The sequence below is a fragment of the Amphiura filiformis genome, chromosome 7 (assembly GCF_039555335.1).
Source record: "Amphiura filiformis chromosome 7, Afil_fr2py, whole genome shotgun sequence".
Taxonomy (NCBI): Eukaryota; Metazoa; Echinodermata; class Ophiuroidea; order Amphilepidida; family Amphiuridae; genus Amphiura; species Amphiura filiformis.
Window position 1 is genome coordinate 39,316,550 of NC_092634.1, and position 16,530 is coordinate 39,333,079.

A 16,530-nucleotide genomic window follows, 5' to 3' on the forward strand; every position below is an offset into this window, starting at 1 on the left:
TGTTAATTGTTGACACCTGATGGTTTTTGCCAAAGTGCTCAAGAATCTACATAGTGTCAAGAATCTACATAGTGGGGGGATATTGATAAACTTACCGGTATGACCAGGGAGTTCTCTGCTGACGCGTACATTGCCTTCTCTGGTCTTGAGACTATAGATTGAACAGATATTGTCTAAGCCTCCACAGGCCACAAAGCTACCAGACGGGGCGTAGGCACAGGTCATTACCCAGCTAGAACGCAATGGAATTGCATGTACCTGGAGAGCGTAAAAGAAAATTAAAACACAGGAGACGGGTTAATCATTTGAACCCTTGCAATGAAAGTGAACTAGTTCCAGTATATGTGAAGGCTAATTGCATGTAAATCATCATTATGAGATAAACACCCCATTATAACAAGCTCCTGTATATACAAATGTTATAATTCGCTGCAAATATTAAACACTTTAACCTTCCTGATCTGGACAGAAATGCTCAAGCAATTAAGTTCGACAAATGTTCATACCGGATAGAAAGTGTCCATGTCACATGCATGTTTCTTTGACTTGAAACATTGCACAAAACAAATTTAGTGTACAGTTTGTCCACTTGGGAGTACAAAGTAAAGTATGCAGTAAACTACATAGTTTCTGTGCGCCGTAATGTCAAAATTCAAAATGCATGAGCGTCTTAATACGCGACGCACTATACGCTTACTCACAATGTGCGCACCTTACTTCGTACTTCAAAGTGGACAGACTTTATATGATCGTGATATCATATCCCTTCATCTTGGAATACTACTTTATGGGAACATGTCTCAATCTCAAGTTGAGAAATAGTACAACATGGAAGTTGAAAAAAAAATAGTACAACTTGGCACTACTCCACTGCTGATATAACATGGTTTCTGCCCAATAGCTTCAGGACAGGTTTCTTCATTCCTTATGAAGCAGCTTCATCATGGCTGCCATTAACTCTTAATGCTTTTGTCAAGGTTCGGACGGGGTGCTTTACGTGTCACCTGCACCCGGGCACACCCAATCCAGGGGGAAGCACCCAGTGTGGGGTTTGGGTCGTCTCACCTTGTTGGTTGTATATGAATCCCATACTATCAATTTCCCATCTTGCGATGCGCTTACAAGGTTTCTGAAATCAAACAACACAAAACAAACACAATTTATATCGTGGCCTCTTATTTCGTAAAAAAAAAGGATCATACCTGTGACACATTCTGATCCAGCCAGGCCAAAGATGGAGCTTGTGAAAGTGGTATAAAGGCTCAAAATAGGGCGCAAAAACTAGCATTTACGAAAATTGATTTTATAAAGCTCATAACTTTCTAGTTACAACCAAGCATGTACAGAGCAACAGCACACTTGGTCAGCAAGTCAATGAAATATTAACTCAATTTTCAACACTGCCTCCTTTAGACTGGTTGGATCAGTTTATCACAAATTTGACACTTTCGAGTCCATGTGATCAAAGAAACACAGGCACTAAATCTTTTTTCTCTTCACTATATTAAGAAATAGAATAAAAATGTATATAACTACATAGTAAAAAAGTATCTATACAGCAGGCAATATAAAAAAAAAAAGTAAAGTTGAAAGAAACAGCAAAGTGACAGAACAGTAATGTTTTCCAATTTTTAAAAACCGGAGAGTTTGAGATTAAAAAAGACAAGTGGTGATAAGGTGTATAAAGGATATAATAGGTAAGAGCTAGTTGATATATATCAACCAGAGGCAAAGATTTGGTTCACTACAATGCTAATAGAAACTGGCGCTGCAAAAACATGCGACGAGTTGACACTTTTTAATTAATAGTAATAATAGTAATAAGAAAAAGTAATAGAAAATATATAATAGGAACTACAGCAATCTTATTTTCTGGTGCGCTTATTAGTGACCTTGCAGATAATTATAGTGAGAGAAAAAAAAACGACAAGCTAATTACATGTAATTCGTGATACATCAAATCCGTCTATAGATACACCAAGAAAAATTTCTAATCATTGCTCGTTCACAGATTGAATAAACTATCATAACTATAACAAACGGTGCATTGAGTGGGTGGGGTCCACCTGCATGACATAACATGTGGTGTTAAGAGTGTTAAACAGGGAAATATACTCCATCCTCATGACAATATCTATGGCCACGTGGTGCGTCGCAGTTCCGTGCCACATGTATGAAGCGTATGATGTCAGAGAACCGATTTATCTGCCTGTATACAATACGTAACATGTACACATAGTTCATTTGGGACACCAGGTGCAATATTTGGAGAGAGAGAGAGAAATGCTCGTAGATCGACAGTTGGTCACTAACTAAGCAACACGAGTGCAGTTCAGAAATTAAGATTGCAGTTTAACCATCGATCGTATTTGTAAATTGTTAACTAAAGAAAGAATACACCGAGAAATAGGACACTGTAATATAACAAGAGTTTTTACAAGACCCATCTTGACGACTTACTTGCTGTTCAGTGTAAGTCAATTATTAAATGACAAAAAATAATACAAAATTGAGATGATTCATGAAAATGTTGAGAAAGAAATATGGCAAATTGTAATTCTACAACATATCCCACAAAGGTATGTGTGTACTTAATATCTTTTAAAATGGTTTTTTAAGTTTTGTTTTATGCTAACATGGTGAAGACGTCGCTCACTAGCTGCATCATACAAGACATACGTGGATGTGTATAACTCCAGTGACTTAGAACTTTGAGCGCACCATCCTTTAAAAACATCATGGCATGCAAGTAACATGTTAAGTAATTATTAGTATATAGTGGAATAAAACAGGAACAAACAAATCAAAAAAGTTCAACCCAGTCATTTGGTGCACCACATCTCGTAAGATTCTTAATTGGCATTCTATTATTATGTTACGAATGGAACAAGGTGAGGCATCACAAGGAACCAAAGTCACCATTATTTGCTTCAAATTAAAACAAACAAAAGTTATGGGGATTGGAAAAAGTGGTGGTATAAAAAGAATAACATGGACGAAGCCTACCGTACCTTGAACTGATGATGTAATGATAGTCGGCAAATGGGGAAATAAACGTAAAACACAAAGCTATTAGATATATATACAGAAAATAATACATTTCATCGTTATTTTTACTAGTATCAATATCTAAATCACACACAAGCTGTTTTGAAAACTTGTCATATTTTCCCAATTTTGATACAAAAAGTCCTCCCTTGCAAGTGCATAAAATTTGATTATTTTTGAAAGCATGCAAATTTCGACTTTGTAAGACTACTGAATGTTAGCATGACTAGATGTCTATGGACTACAACTTAGAATGTGAGCTTTGATCGGCATATTTGCTTTGTTAAACATACTACAGCATCGTTTTTATTTCATCTATATTATCAAAATGCATGAAGTTGAATGCAAACACTGCTGAACAGAACACCACATTATTAAAACTCACGCAGTAATCAAAACAAATGAAAGTCATACCAACACTCAGTATGTCTACAAATAATATCTACACTTGCAGGCAGAGAAGAACAGCCCTTCTTTTTATCATTTGAGAGCATAAATATGAAAGTGGGGTTCTGATTGGTGAATCAATTGGATGACAATTGTCACACAATCACAACAACAACAATCAACGCTGCGGTCCGCACTCATGAACTTGGTGTCACAAAAGGAACACACACAAAGACTAGCCCATGTCTCTGCATGTCCGTTCTTCTCTGAAAGCTAGTGTACATTTATTGGTACAATTACCGAATAGGGTGCTAATTGCTTTAGGGTTAGGGTTTAGGGTTTAGGTAGGGCAGTCTTGTATAAGACTAGTAGAGTTGCACCCTATTCGGTAATCGCTCCCATTTATTAAAGTAAACACTTTGTATTAAAGCTTTATTTTTAAGTTAAAAATGTGCAAGGTGGAAAAGAAAACTCAAATTTTTCTAAACGCTGTTCTCATTATTTGAAACTATCTAGGAACATGTGTTTTCTCCTATTTGTAAAGAGGTCTCTAACTATTCAACTAAGTGGAAATATTCACTGGGTGTGTATATCACAAGGGCCTAATCTATCTAGACTATAGGACAAAATGTCCCATTTCTTAATTGATAATGGGCTATTCCAGTTGAAATCCATACACCCCCTGTGGAAGACATCCTACATACAGGGAGTAAGAATTTCAAATGGGGTTACCTGAAAGAATGACTATTTGTAATCTACACCCTCTGTGGGATATTAGGTCATGTCTTCCATAGGGGGTGTATGAATTTCTGTCTTCCATAGGTGTATGGATTTTAACTGGAATAGCCCAATGTGTAACCGTGCTAGCTAAATAGAACACCATCACCAAGGGATTCACTAAACTATACATCATTTTAAACCTTAAAGAAAAACAGCAAATTTTACTGATACCAATTACTGATTTTTTTAGTACAAAAGAGAGTAAGAAGATGTTGTTCATCACATTATCATGGATCTCTCGAGCACAAGATTGTGCATGGTAGCTTCAACTAGATTCTAGTATTTGCCTAAATAGCACAAGTTTAACCATTAAACATGTGTGTGGAACTTGGAACTTGGAACAGGTTATCGGGTTCACCGCAAACAGTAAGAAATTCTACACATGCGATAACGTAATTAGTTTTAATTCCCACTACCTATGATTTTCTGACTAGACATCACAGAAATTTATATTGCCACAAACATTTTGATGTTTGGACATGTACAAAGTGAGTGTGGTCAAAACGAAGAGACTACAGCAAGGCTGCTGCATCTTGTGTATTCCCAATATAGAAATAAAATTTACACACAAAAAAATCTACACAAATGTGTAGCCTACCGTACCTTGCACTGTTGGAGGATAGATAGATTGACAGCGAAGTGATGAAAAAAGAGCAATTGAGATAACAAGCGTTAATGAGACATAAAAGAATTTTTTCTAGTAGTATTTTGTTAGTTTTAAAAGGACAAACAACAGCAGTTCGTACAAAAAAGAAATACATGTACCATGTTCATTCCATTCAACACCCATAATGCCCCTCCCTATAAGGGCTCTGCCATCCAGTAACTTTCCCATTCCTTTAAGCTTACCTGCTAGGTAAAAGCTTACCTGCCGCGTAAAATTAATGTTAATTTAGCCTGAACAGAAAAGCTCATATTAACTCTCTGCTAAATATCCCCCATAATTCGAATTGTCAATAGTGGATATTACATTCACAAGTGGATCTTGATTAAAAATATTCATAACTTTAAGTGGATCTTGATAAAAATATTCGTAACTTTTCATGTCAAAATGAAAATTCTGCAGCGATTTTGACCACCACATCATATTTCTTGATGTTGTTTTTTGCTGTGGTCGCCCACCAACAAAAAGGACATAAAATTGGTGGCACTAAGTTCAGATTGTATAATAGTGAAGGTTCGATGACTGTAAACAATGGACAAATATAAGCGCCCACCTAAAATGACTCCCAACGAGTGCCCAATGGAATGAATACGGTACATATTTTACACAGCTGCTGCACAAGACATGACAATGTATTTCATGGTACCAATTCCATGAAAAATTTATGATTATCACTTCTATAATTCACCACCCAGACTGAACCGACATCCCAATCTGAATGCTGTAAGGCAACCACCCTCTACATGGGCCATGTCAAGTTTTTGAAATCACAAAATCACGGAAAAAAAATATAGTTCCTTGAATAAATAATGAATTTATATTTCAAGTGACAACTATATGAGAACCCAGGCTAACAAGCTGACATAAAACGGGGGGTCCCTGTTCTGTATCACCGAGCTACGTCAGAGGAAAAAGATGACACACAAGGAAGGGATATGTCCTCTAGAAATTTCTACACTTGAAAGTCAAATTTAATATGCCAGCCTGGCATTTGTACCTTCAATCAATATCAGACATTGCACTACATACAAGTACATGTAGCGTAAAAGTGGCTATTTTCGAGTAACATTAATTTTCGCGTTTCATAGAGCTATGGCGATAAAAAACAATGTGCAAATGTATTCTTTTATGAGTAGGTCTATTTAAGAAAACATACAAATCGCAATTTAAAAGTGAGCAAATTAGTTATAAATCAGAAAATATGAAAAATTACAAATGCGAAAATAACCACTTTTACAGTATGCTAATTATTCCCTACATGAAAATCATGTTGTTTCTTTCCAAATGTATTTTAATTCCAAACAAAGCTTCCTTGACATTTCATGAGTATGTTCATTTCAAAAGTAGAACTAGTTCATTTTCCTTTCTGCTTTTCTTAATGAGCAATTTAAAATTGCAAACTGAACTTCTTTGTCAAACCTCCCTGATTTGTGATTAGAAAAAACCTTATCCAGTGACTTGTAACATTACAGGTTACTAACAAGACTCTGAAGAACGCTTGAGAAGAAGAACATTCAACTGGAAAGATTCTGGGTTTTTATATGTTTTGGTTGGGTTTTTTTGCTCATTATACTAGAGAAACTTTTATTTAAACAGGTTGAGTGATATGATTTTTCTTCTGTTTTGGGTGCACAAATAAACACTTCTATAAATTGGCTGTATCAATATGTTTTGGTTTGGGGTAAAAACAAAAAAGGAAACAGTCCCCTGGATTTTTCTGGGAAGTACCTCTTGTTACTCCATAACTTTTCATAACCATGGCAACTAATGTCCAAATCAACAACAATGATTGGGTCCTAGGTTTTGAAACAAATGAAATAGACCCAAAATCCTTCCTCTACAGACAAAAGCGTAATTGTTTTAGAAGGAGTTTTCTTTTTTTAATATATTGTGTTTTTCCCACTAAGCAACAAAATGTTTATAGGCCTTGGCAACCAATATTAGAAGATTGTGTCGCTATTTCTTGATTACGAACTTGTCCTTCACACGTCGCCAACAAAAAAGTCAATCCATTTGATGGATTATGTGACTAATTATTTATCCCAACTGCGTTCAAACTCATTACTAGCTTCCCCTGTATATTATCTTGATGCTCAATGTTAATCTTGCATGTTCTTCATTTATACGGTGAGAAAGGTCATACTCATTGACTGGCCAATTCCGACAACAAATGATCATCTTGACCAGGGTTGTGACCAGCCTAAATTTAGTACCGGGTAATTTTTACACCCGACTGGGACATGTGTTAGTGCACCACCTATTGACGAAATTGCGATACAACAATGGCTGCCGTGACCAATTGAGTGAATGTACGGCAGCAGTATACATCGTTGCAAATTGCATACATGAAAAATAGCCGATTTTGCCTAGATTTATTTACTAAATTCTGTACATACAATATTTGTTCAAATTTGTGCCGGTCGGAAGGAAGCTTAATTTTATTGAGTGCCGGTCAGTAACTGCTAGTGGTGGGTACTGCCATTTAGCGCCGACCGGCATAGTCACAACCCCGATCTTGACAAGATATGTTGGATTGTGTACAATAAACTTCTCACAAATTGAGGTTTAATTAAACGACTAAACAGATTCAAAAGAGAACAAATACATATTGACACCCTGCTACGATAACTGCCCTCATTTTTTGCATTACGTAATCACCCTAATTATTTCTGAGTATTCCTTTTAAATTGATCTCATTATCATTTGTTCTTGTGCAAAGATTGGTGAATCGTTTAAATTAAATGCATGCTTGAACCATATTTTGTATTTGTTCTCAAAAAATGACCTAAATTATACATTGCGCCCAACTATATCTGACCCAAACATCATGAATTGATGAATAACTGCATGCATAGATTAACCATCTATAATTTGATTACATTTATTTTGACCTCTTGGAAACCAAACCTATCAGAAAAACTGGCTCCACTGGAAATTCATTTTATAGGTTTCACCATTTAAAAGCAGAGGTAGAACATACATGTATACAGGTTGTTTACTCCATGCACATTTATTGTGTAAAAATATACCATTGAAGTCTAGTACAGATTTTGGATTAGAATAGTTTTGAAAACATGAATGATAAGAAAATAAAAATGTTAATGTATGGTGTACATCCTTCTATTCTAGTAAACATGTTTTCATGGTCACAACTGACAGGGAAAAACGCAGCGTGGGTAGTTACTGGGTACATGTAGAATATAGTTTTCTGCAAATTGGAACATGAACAAGAAACATGTTGTCGGTGTTCTTTGACATAATTATCCAACCTGTTTAAGGCTTCCTACAAGATAAGTCTTCGCAGGTCAATGACTTTCTTCCAATAGCTTCGTTCCATTCCAGGTAAAAAGCGACTTGACGCATTCAGTAAAGTCATGGCAGGGTTTCTTCACCTTATCACTAATTAATGTAAGCTATAACCACTGTAAGGTTTCTGTTTGTTTCCTTTGATCAGCATGATTGTTAGATGGAGAAAAGTCAGGAACAGCATTTTGTGGTTATCATGAAGTGGAAGAGGGCATTCAAAGCATGCATATATTATATCCTTCTGCAATGTTCTTTTCTAGACTGGCAAGTTTTGTGTCCCAAGTAAAGACTTTTTCTATACAAGCCAATAGCAGTTGTAAGCGACTAGCATTTGATTGAAGCAAAATCACTCATTTCAATTTCTGAAGAAGTATTTTAGCTCAATCAAATATCAATAGCTCACTGCTAGTATACAACAGTATTTCAGCTTAATTTCCCCCCTTTTTCAATTGTTCCCAACTTTTAAATTTGAAAAATTTGCTGCGAGAAATTAGTTCAGCAACTCGCACATAACAATGCGCTCAGAATTTAGCTCACCCCCAAACTTGGGGATCTCTCTTCCATTACTACAAGTAATGAAAAAGCATTTATTTCTGTACACACATGGGTGCATGTTGCTGTAACTAAAGACACGCAGCAGAGAAGCGCCACCGCTGTGGCACGTACCTTGAATCGGAACCCCAATGCATGGCATATATCTTGGCCAAGTGGCCCCGAAGTGTTCGTCTAGTTCTCATTTGGATCCTACCAATTGGTTCCATACTTGATGTGACTTGTGCTAACTGGGTGTCCATGACTGCTTTTCTTGCATCCTGTACGTAGTTAGAGAAATTGAAGAGAAAAAACAAGAACAAAAAAAATATATAGAAATTGTATTAGATAAGATCTAGAGCAACATTTCATGTACACATGTCTTGCAACCTTTTTGCACTCACGGTCAAAACTAAGAGTCAAATTATTTGTGGCCATCATGGAATGTACCATTGTGTACATAGCGTAAGATGCAGTCTACTCGGTCATTATCAAGCTCAATTGGTTGGTTAGCTGCAAAGATTCCAGAGGCGTTGTACATGTGTGTGTTGTTGTCCCCTTAACTGAACATGTACCAATGTTCCATGACGGACGCAAATTAATGACGCATAGACCAACTAGTGTTTTGACTATTTCATGCCAGCAATAATATGTTGAAACCAAGTACATGTACATGGGGTAATTTAGATGCAATTCTTGTTGAAATTGAGAAAGTATGTAGTTTTGGACATTGAAAGATCAACTCAAGAGATATGGTCCATAATAATTACTGTTACACAAACTGCATGATAACACATAAAATGTATCACCAACTGATAGTGATATGTACTGTTTTACACACTTTATCACTCAACATCCATCCATCACACCACAACATGTCATCCCATCTTACATTCAGTCACCCTTCACCTTCTATTAGGTTATTCCAGTTGAAATCCATACACCCCATTAATCTTCCGCACAGGGAGTGCAAATTTCAAATGGGGTTACCTGAACGGACTACATGTCCCATTAATCTTCCACACAGGGAGTGTGAATTTTAAATGGGGTTCTCTGGTCAGGTGACTGTGTCATGTGTACATTTGAAATCTACACCTGTGTGGACGAATAAAGTCATGCCTTCCAGGGATGGGGGGGGGGTGTATGGATTTCATCTGGAATAGCCCATTATCTATTCACTTGATGTACTCACACCTGTTCCACTTGAGTTAAAGGGGAGTTTAGATTTCACTCAATAGCAGGGCATATCTTGGTAGAATATTATTGCGCACCATTTTCAGGCTTCCCATGAAAGCTAGAGATATCTTTTACAATGCAAAAACTGTCTACACAACCTCACACTGAAATAGCACGTTGTTCAGAATAAGAAGCTACAATATAGCATTTTGCTATGCCAAATACCACCTAAATATGCCCTGCCCCAACGGACATCATCATGCCAGGGAGTTGATATCTCAAACCCCCTCTTAATCAATCAAGTGGATTTGGTGGGAAAAGGAGTGAATACTGTATGTTGTGTGTACATGTATGACAATTTCGCATGTGACATGATTTTCAAAATTTTCGGGCACGGAAATATAGGCATGTAAGTGTGTAAGAAAATGTTGTAAATTTCACAATGATTACATGAATGCAATTTTAACTTATTTCTTTTCAAATTGAAAAATGTTGTACCGTTAAAAATATTGTGCTAAACTGACAACATTTGTTCAAAACAGACTGACACTCTTGTCAATAGTCAAATCATTATAAAAAAAATAAAGATTTACTACTACTTTAAAAAGCAATCCTAGTCAATAATTTGCCATGTAATAATTATGCAAAGTGGCGTGAGCATTGTATGGCTTCAAATGGTCTTTGTTACGCAATTTGTATAATTTCATTGTGATGTGATCTTGAACAACTGTGCTATTGTTATTTTTATATTCACTAAATTCTTTTGTGTTTTACAATTAAAATATAAAGGAGAAATCCAATTTTAATTTTTATGTAGTTTTGTGATTAAAATTTGCCGATGATAAAAAAATAGTGACTTGATAACGACATTATACAGAAAACTAAGATGTATCCTGCATGTACTCAACTCCATTTGCTAAAAATGCAAACTTCCTCCTCATCCTTGTAATAATAATTGTCTACTTATTTATCAATACTCAAAATGTCCTCAATCATCTTTGACAATGACAGTGGTTTTGTCCATGCCCGGCAGGCTGCCTTGACATATACACATGCACAAGCTGCATGTATATCATTTATACATCTATCAAGCCAGGCAAGTCAACTTGTAAAAAGAGTGACCAATAACCAATACTAATTCTACTCAAATGTCTTTGTGTTGCCATGCAACACCGCTACCAGTCCCTCAAACCATTATTATTACAATTTCATCATGCTTGCTGCCGTCATTGTTGTCTCTCTAATACATGAGCACGGCAGCTTTAATAAAATTTCATTAGCTATCCATCGACTCGTTTTGTGTGTGTGCGTGTTCAAATCTGACCAAGCTACATTTCACACCCATCCTCACGACTTTTTTCCTTTTATATCATACACATTTACAATTGTTTGACCCATTAAATATATTTAATAAAAAAGAGGAAATTAAAGAAATTCTGGGTGTGGTAAAGATGACAAAACACACACCCCTACAGACAGATCACACAAAGGCTATGCACTGTTACGAAAAATAACCTCACTGCAAAATTATAGCCGCATATTAATAACATTGACGAGTTCACCATGGCTGTGTGCGTGTACCAGTGTATGTGAGAGTATGCCAGCGATCACATGTAGTACTACTATAGTATTAGTGGGTAGGTTTGGCGTATGTATGTGTGCTGGATATCTAGGTACATGTAGTGTGCAGTATGTGTGCGGTTTATTACTACTACACTCTTGTTGTGCTCATCATCAAACTAGCTTGGCTGACTAGCTCACTGGCTGGCTGCATGTAATATGTATGGTCGTGCAGGCAGGCAAGCTGTAGAAGCAGTTATCTCTTTTACACTTGCTGACGTCAGGCTCGCAACATGGCAGCCAGTTGCAATGTCCTGGCAACGCAAGGACGTGCAAAAGGACGTGAAGGAAAGAACCTTTTTTTAATATCATTTTTTTTATTTTGCTTAATTTGGATGATCCCATCTCTTGTTTCCATGCATGTTGCAGGGTTTGCCAATCTACAATACAATTAAAATAATCCAATTTTGTATAATTTCAATTTTTTTTTAATTTTGTATAATTTTGTATTTAGTACATGTAATACACTTTTTTTCCACTATATAATAAAGGCCTTAAAATGCATCTTAAATGTTATTCAAATGACGATCGGCAATACTACAAAGGGCATATATGTACCGTATTGAAGATGATGATCATGACCATAATTGTGCTTGTGCACGTCCATTTTAAAATATATGGACGAGACTTGTGAATTAGTTTGAAATATGATCAATTCTAATTCTGTATCAAATTGTGCACAGGTGCCCCCCCCATAAAACAGGTTTGAATGAAAGTGGGTCCTACAATTTTTAACTGATTCTGAATAAACACTGCCCAAGAAACATTAATGCTGGGTTTATTTACCGGTACACTCATGGGATGTTTAAATGTCATGTAATACAAACTTTTCAATACTGAACATTTTCCGATTTCCACGCTTAACTTTAATTTTCATTCTACATGTTTTTCCAGAAATGTTTTCAAATGAGCCAATTCTGTGTGTCCTAAATACAGCGACCCCGGCCCGCTATATTTTATGAAACATGTTCACTTTGTTCACACATTTTAACATCCTTGGCACCGTTCTTGCGATATGTCCTCAATTCCTGCGGATAATTTTGAAAGCAATCTAGGGGGCTCAACGCTGGCACTGAATATGAAATGTAGCAATAAAACCTGTTTTTCTTCTAAAAGTCTTTTAAGATTGATAAGGATTCTGTTCATAATGCTGAGTACAGAAAAGGGCAGTTCTCAGAACACCTTGAAAAGTAGTGCAAAATCTTTCAGAATGCAATTAATAATGACAGCATTTGTCACCAAAATTGCTGTATTAAGTGCATTTTGTCATTTTTATTTTGTTTTATGCACAAATTTGCTTGTTATTTGTTCCCAGAAAGATAACATTATTTCTATGGCTTGTTCGTATGAATAGCGTGCACTATTAAGAAATTACCTCAATTTTCCAACTAGAAAACCTTTCTTTTGCTTAATTTTTTTCCCTATTTCATCAAGTTATCCTGTAAAAAGTAATTGTAATTCCATAGACTGAAATCCATTATACCTAAAATGCTATTTTAAAATTAATTTCCAAATTTTTCCATTTTCTTGCAGAATCACTGAAAATACCTTAAAAGGTACAAATGTCATGAACAAAATTGTAAATTGTACATCCAATGATCATCACCATCTTCACCACTTTTCTTTTCCTTCTGTACACAATACACATGGATCCATAGAAATGTCACGCCAAATTTATTTTACAGGCAGCAAGAATCTGTCAATTAATATAAATGACCCATAAAATTGTACCTCTTGGGATACTTAAAATTTGTAAAAATGTACTTAATAGGCCATTTTATTTCATCTACAGGGCTATTATATTTTTTTATCAACACAAGAGCGAACAAATTACTGGGCGACCACAATATTAAAATCTAGATGGCATATATTACTAGAGCTGGTGTTACTATACACTTGCTAAGCAACGGTTACCCATCACCCTGAACGCAACTTAGTTCACCATGGTAATGGCCTTGTGGTATGTGGCAACAATACACACTACAATAAAGAAGAAAAAATTTTACAAATTACAAATTTCTGAAAGCACTAATATACTGGTAGTCAATTCAGATTGACAAAATATGAGAAATTGCTAAGTTGAATTTATTAATTGGTTCTACTCGGAATTTAATTTCATGTTTGTCTTTCGGGACCTACCTGCAATTTTCTCTTCACATTTTATTGAAAGTGATGTCACATGCTAAAATGACATGTACATGTATTTAGCTGTGACAGTAGTTTATCCCTCACTAAAATATACAGGGATGCCGAGTGGCCGCAGATCAAAAACACATAAATTTTATCCCTCTGTAACGAGCGTAATTAGCTATCCCCACTTCCACAGATTTTTAACCAAAGGGTCTTTCTGATCTCCTTCCAAAGATTCTGAATCCATCTCTGTCCCCCGTTCAATAAAATTGCAGTCCCTAGATGGAATATTCCTTCCTTTTCCATATCAGCTATGTTTAGAACAAAAATAATTCTCCGTAGATAGCGGATGGTTCGGATTGGAAAAAGGTACAAGTCCTGCTTGGTTTTTTATTCTAGCTTGTCCTATTCCTGTTCCCTCCTGCTGAAGACTTGCCCAAAACCTACCAACAGGATAAATTTGCTGCAAACATACAGCTTCAATTTCAGATGTCTGAGCAGCCACTGTACAATCAATTCACCGCCATAGTGCACATCAACTGGTCAACTGGTCCACAGTAACTATGTTTAGAACCATGATCAAAACGATCGCAACACATACCCAATGGGCTGCTATTCATGTTTGCAAGCCAAGCATGAACAAGTTACTAAGGGGTGCTGGTAGCCTAACGAAAAGTACATCTAGAGATTGGAAGGTCATGGGTTCCAATCCCATGCCAGCACATTCCCTTGCTTCATTTTCCATTCAGGTTGTGTGCCGGTCGGGATTTGTGTTTATTTGTTGTCTTGTTTTATTGTACCACTTTCAGTTTGTAAACTGTCCTTTCTTTCTTCCAGTTACCAAGGCATAACAAAATCACTATGGTAGCAAATGGCGTCTTGTCTTACTTCTCTTTGTGGAATTGGAACATTTTGAAACTCCTTACATGTACAATACCTTACAAAACTTATATTTTAAATATTTTTATAATAAAATTAAGGTTCTATGGTGGATAATGTATCATAATACACATCCTTTGGGAATAAATTATGTTTCCTTGATTTGCGGCATGTCTGTTTAGTATCCATGGATCGTGCACAGTATAATCAGTGCTCAGTAAGTAAGCATTAAATTTTTAACCAGGATTTTTAATATCAATCAACTCAATGAAAATCTGACAAACGTTTTGCATTTCAGCATAAAAAGCGGCACCTCCAAAAAGATGTGCAAATAGAGCAAACTCTAGCTAAAATTAAAGGTGGCAGAACAGCAATTAGGACAGACCTTGCAAATAATATCCTTCCCATCAACATGCAAGATAGTGCATTGCATATTTTTAAGCTTGGTTCATTAATGTTCATGACGGCACTTTTATATTTTTAAATGCTTTCCTCGATTCGCAGATGGCTCAGACTTTCCTAAAAATGCAGCTTGCAGCACGAGACTTTTTGAGGTTTTACTCGCAGATGGCTCAGACTTGCTTAAAAATGCAGTGTACATACGGTATAGCGGGAATTTTTAAGGGTTTCATTTTTGCGCTTTTCACGGTTAAAGCAAATTTATTTTGGGTCCCACAAGTGCAACTGTTTAGAATTGCGAATACAAGAAAACCACAAAACTGAGCACTCAGAATATTACAATCGCAAAAAATTAATACCGCTAAAATATTCCCAATATAGTATAATGTACGAACTTGTATCTAGAAGCGCTTGCAAGTCATGTCATTGGATGCCTCAGTGCAGCCATGCTATGTACTGCTGGGGAACAAATTGAGCTGTGCTTTTTTAGACTGCAATGCTCGGCCAAGCCGTCTATTTTTAGCTCCCTGCAAGCATGGCCGACAAACACACACACATCCAGGGCCAAACCGTGTACAGGGCACCGTCGCTATTTATAGCTCATCACACTGACTGAATAATCAAGTATTTTTTTCCACGACGCCCAGCTACATTGAAGCTTAACACGTTGGGCTCACATTGTCACAAGAGTGCGAAGGGGAAAAAAACCCAATGGAATATTCATGTGAGAGTTGTGACGTCCAACAATCTAGGGAAAAACCTTTTTTTTTTTTTGTGGGCTGAAAAAAAAGGGAAAATGTATTACCTTATAATGGCGTGCACAATTTCTTTATCACCATATCAACATATGCTGACATTTACCGCAGGCAGAGTAGAGTTGAACCTCATTACAGTATACGAGTGTACATGTTCAGTGCATACCATGTGAATTGGCAAATTTGTTCAGTATTATTTTGACATGTAAAATGGTGGACATCGCCAAGTTCCCCCACAGACATTCATTATATGCACTTTGAAGTTAGCTCAGACAAAATCACTTTTATGCTTAAATTTCAGAGTATTAAACCGTGACTTTTGCATGAAATTCTGAATTAGTTTTAAAACATATTTTCAGACATTAGGGAGGGAAAATTGACAATACATGTAGTACTACTTTCTTAGAGTCACATGATATCAAAGTGACATTCTCGATATCATTATAAGCAAGTTCATTAATAATGTTGCAATTTTCATATGTGGGTCACCTCACCTCACCCTCTGAATAATATGTGCAGACTGCAGAGCTCTAAAATTTGATCTTTCCAATGAAGTGAGCTTTTTGTATGTTGCCTAATTTTACCCACCTGGAACCAGTACATTTTTTTTTCTTCTACATGGAACAGAATCGCCACAATTATGCAAGCAAAATATGTAATAATCAGGCAACTGCCCAAGCATATACTTCACTGGGTAATATTTAATCACCAAATTTCAATTGAAATGTTCCAAAACAAGGAATCAAGATATTTCCTGGCTCTGTTTCCTCAAAGAGAGTCCAGTCTCGTGAAGTTAACCATGTGATCACTAGATGTTCAAAGCGCAGTCAAAGTTATATAATGGGCATTTACTCA

The 16,530-nt window shown here is 36.2% G+C and overlaps 1 protein-coding gene across 1 annotated transcript in view; it reads right to left on the reverse strand.

Moving 5' to 3' along the window:
• The window catches only part of LOC140157152 (guanine nucleotide-binding protein subunit beta-1-like), a 61,211-nt gene that overhangs the window by 13,290 nt on the left and 31,391 nt on the right, over positions 1 to 16,530 (reverse strand). The window contains 3 exon segments of the mRNA XM_072180239.1: positions 96 to 258; positions 1,066 to 1,129; positions 8,852 to 8,997. Coding sequence (XP_072036340.1) covers positions 96 to 258; positions 1,066 to 1,129; positions 8,852 to 8,997 — 373 coding nt within the window.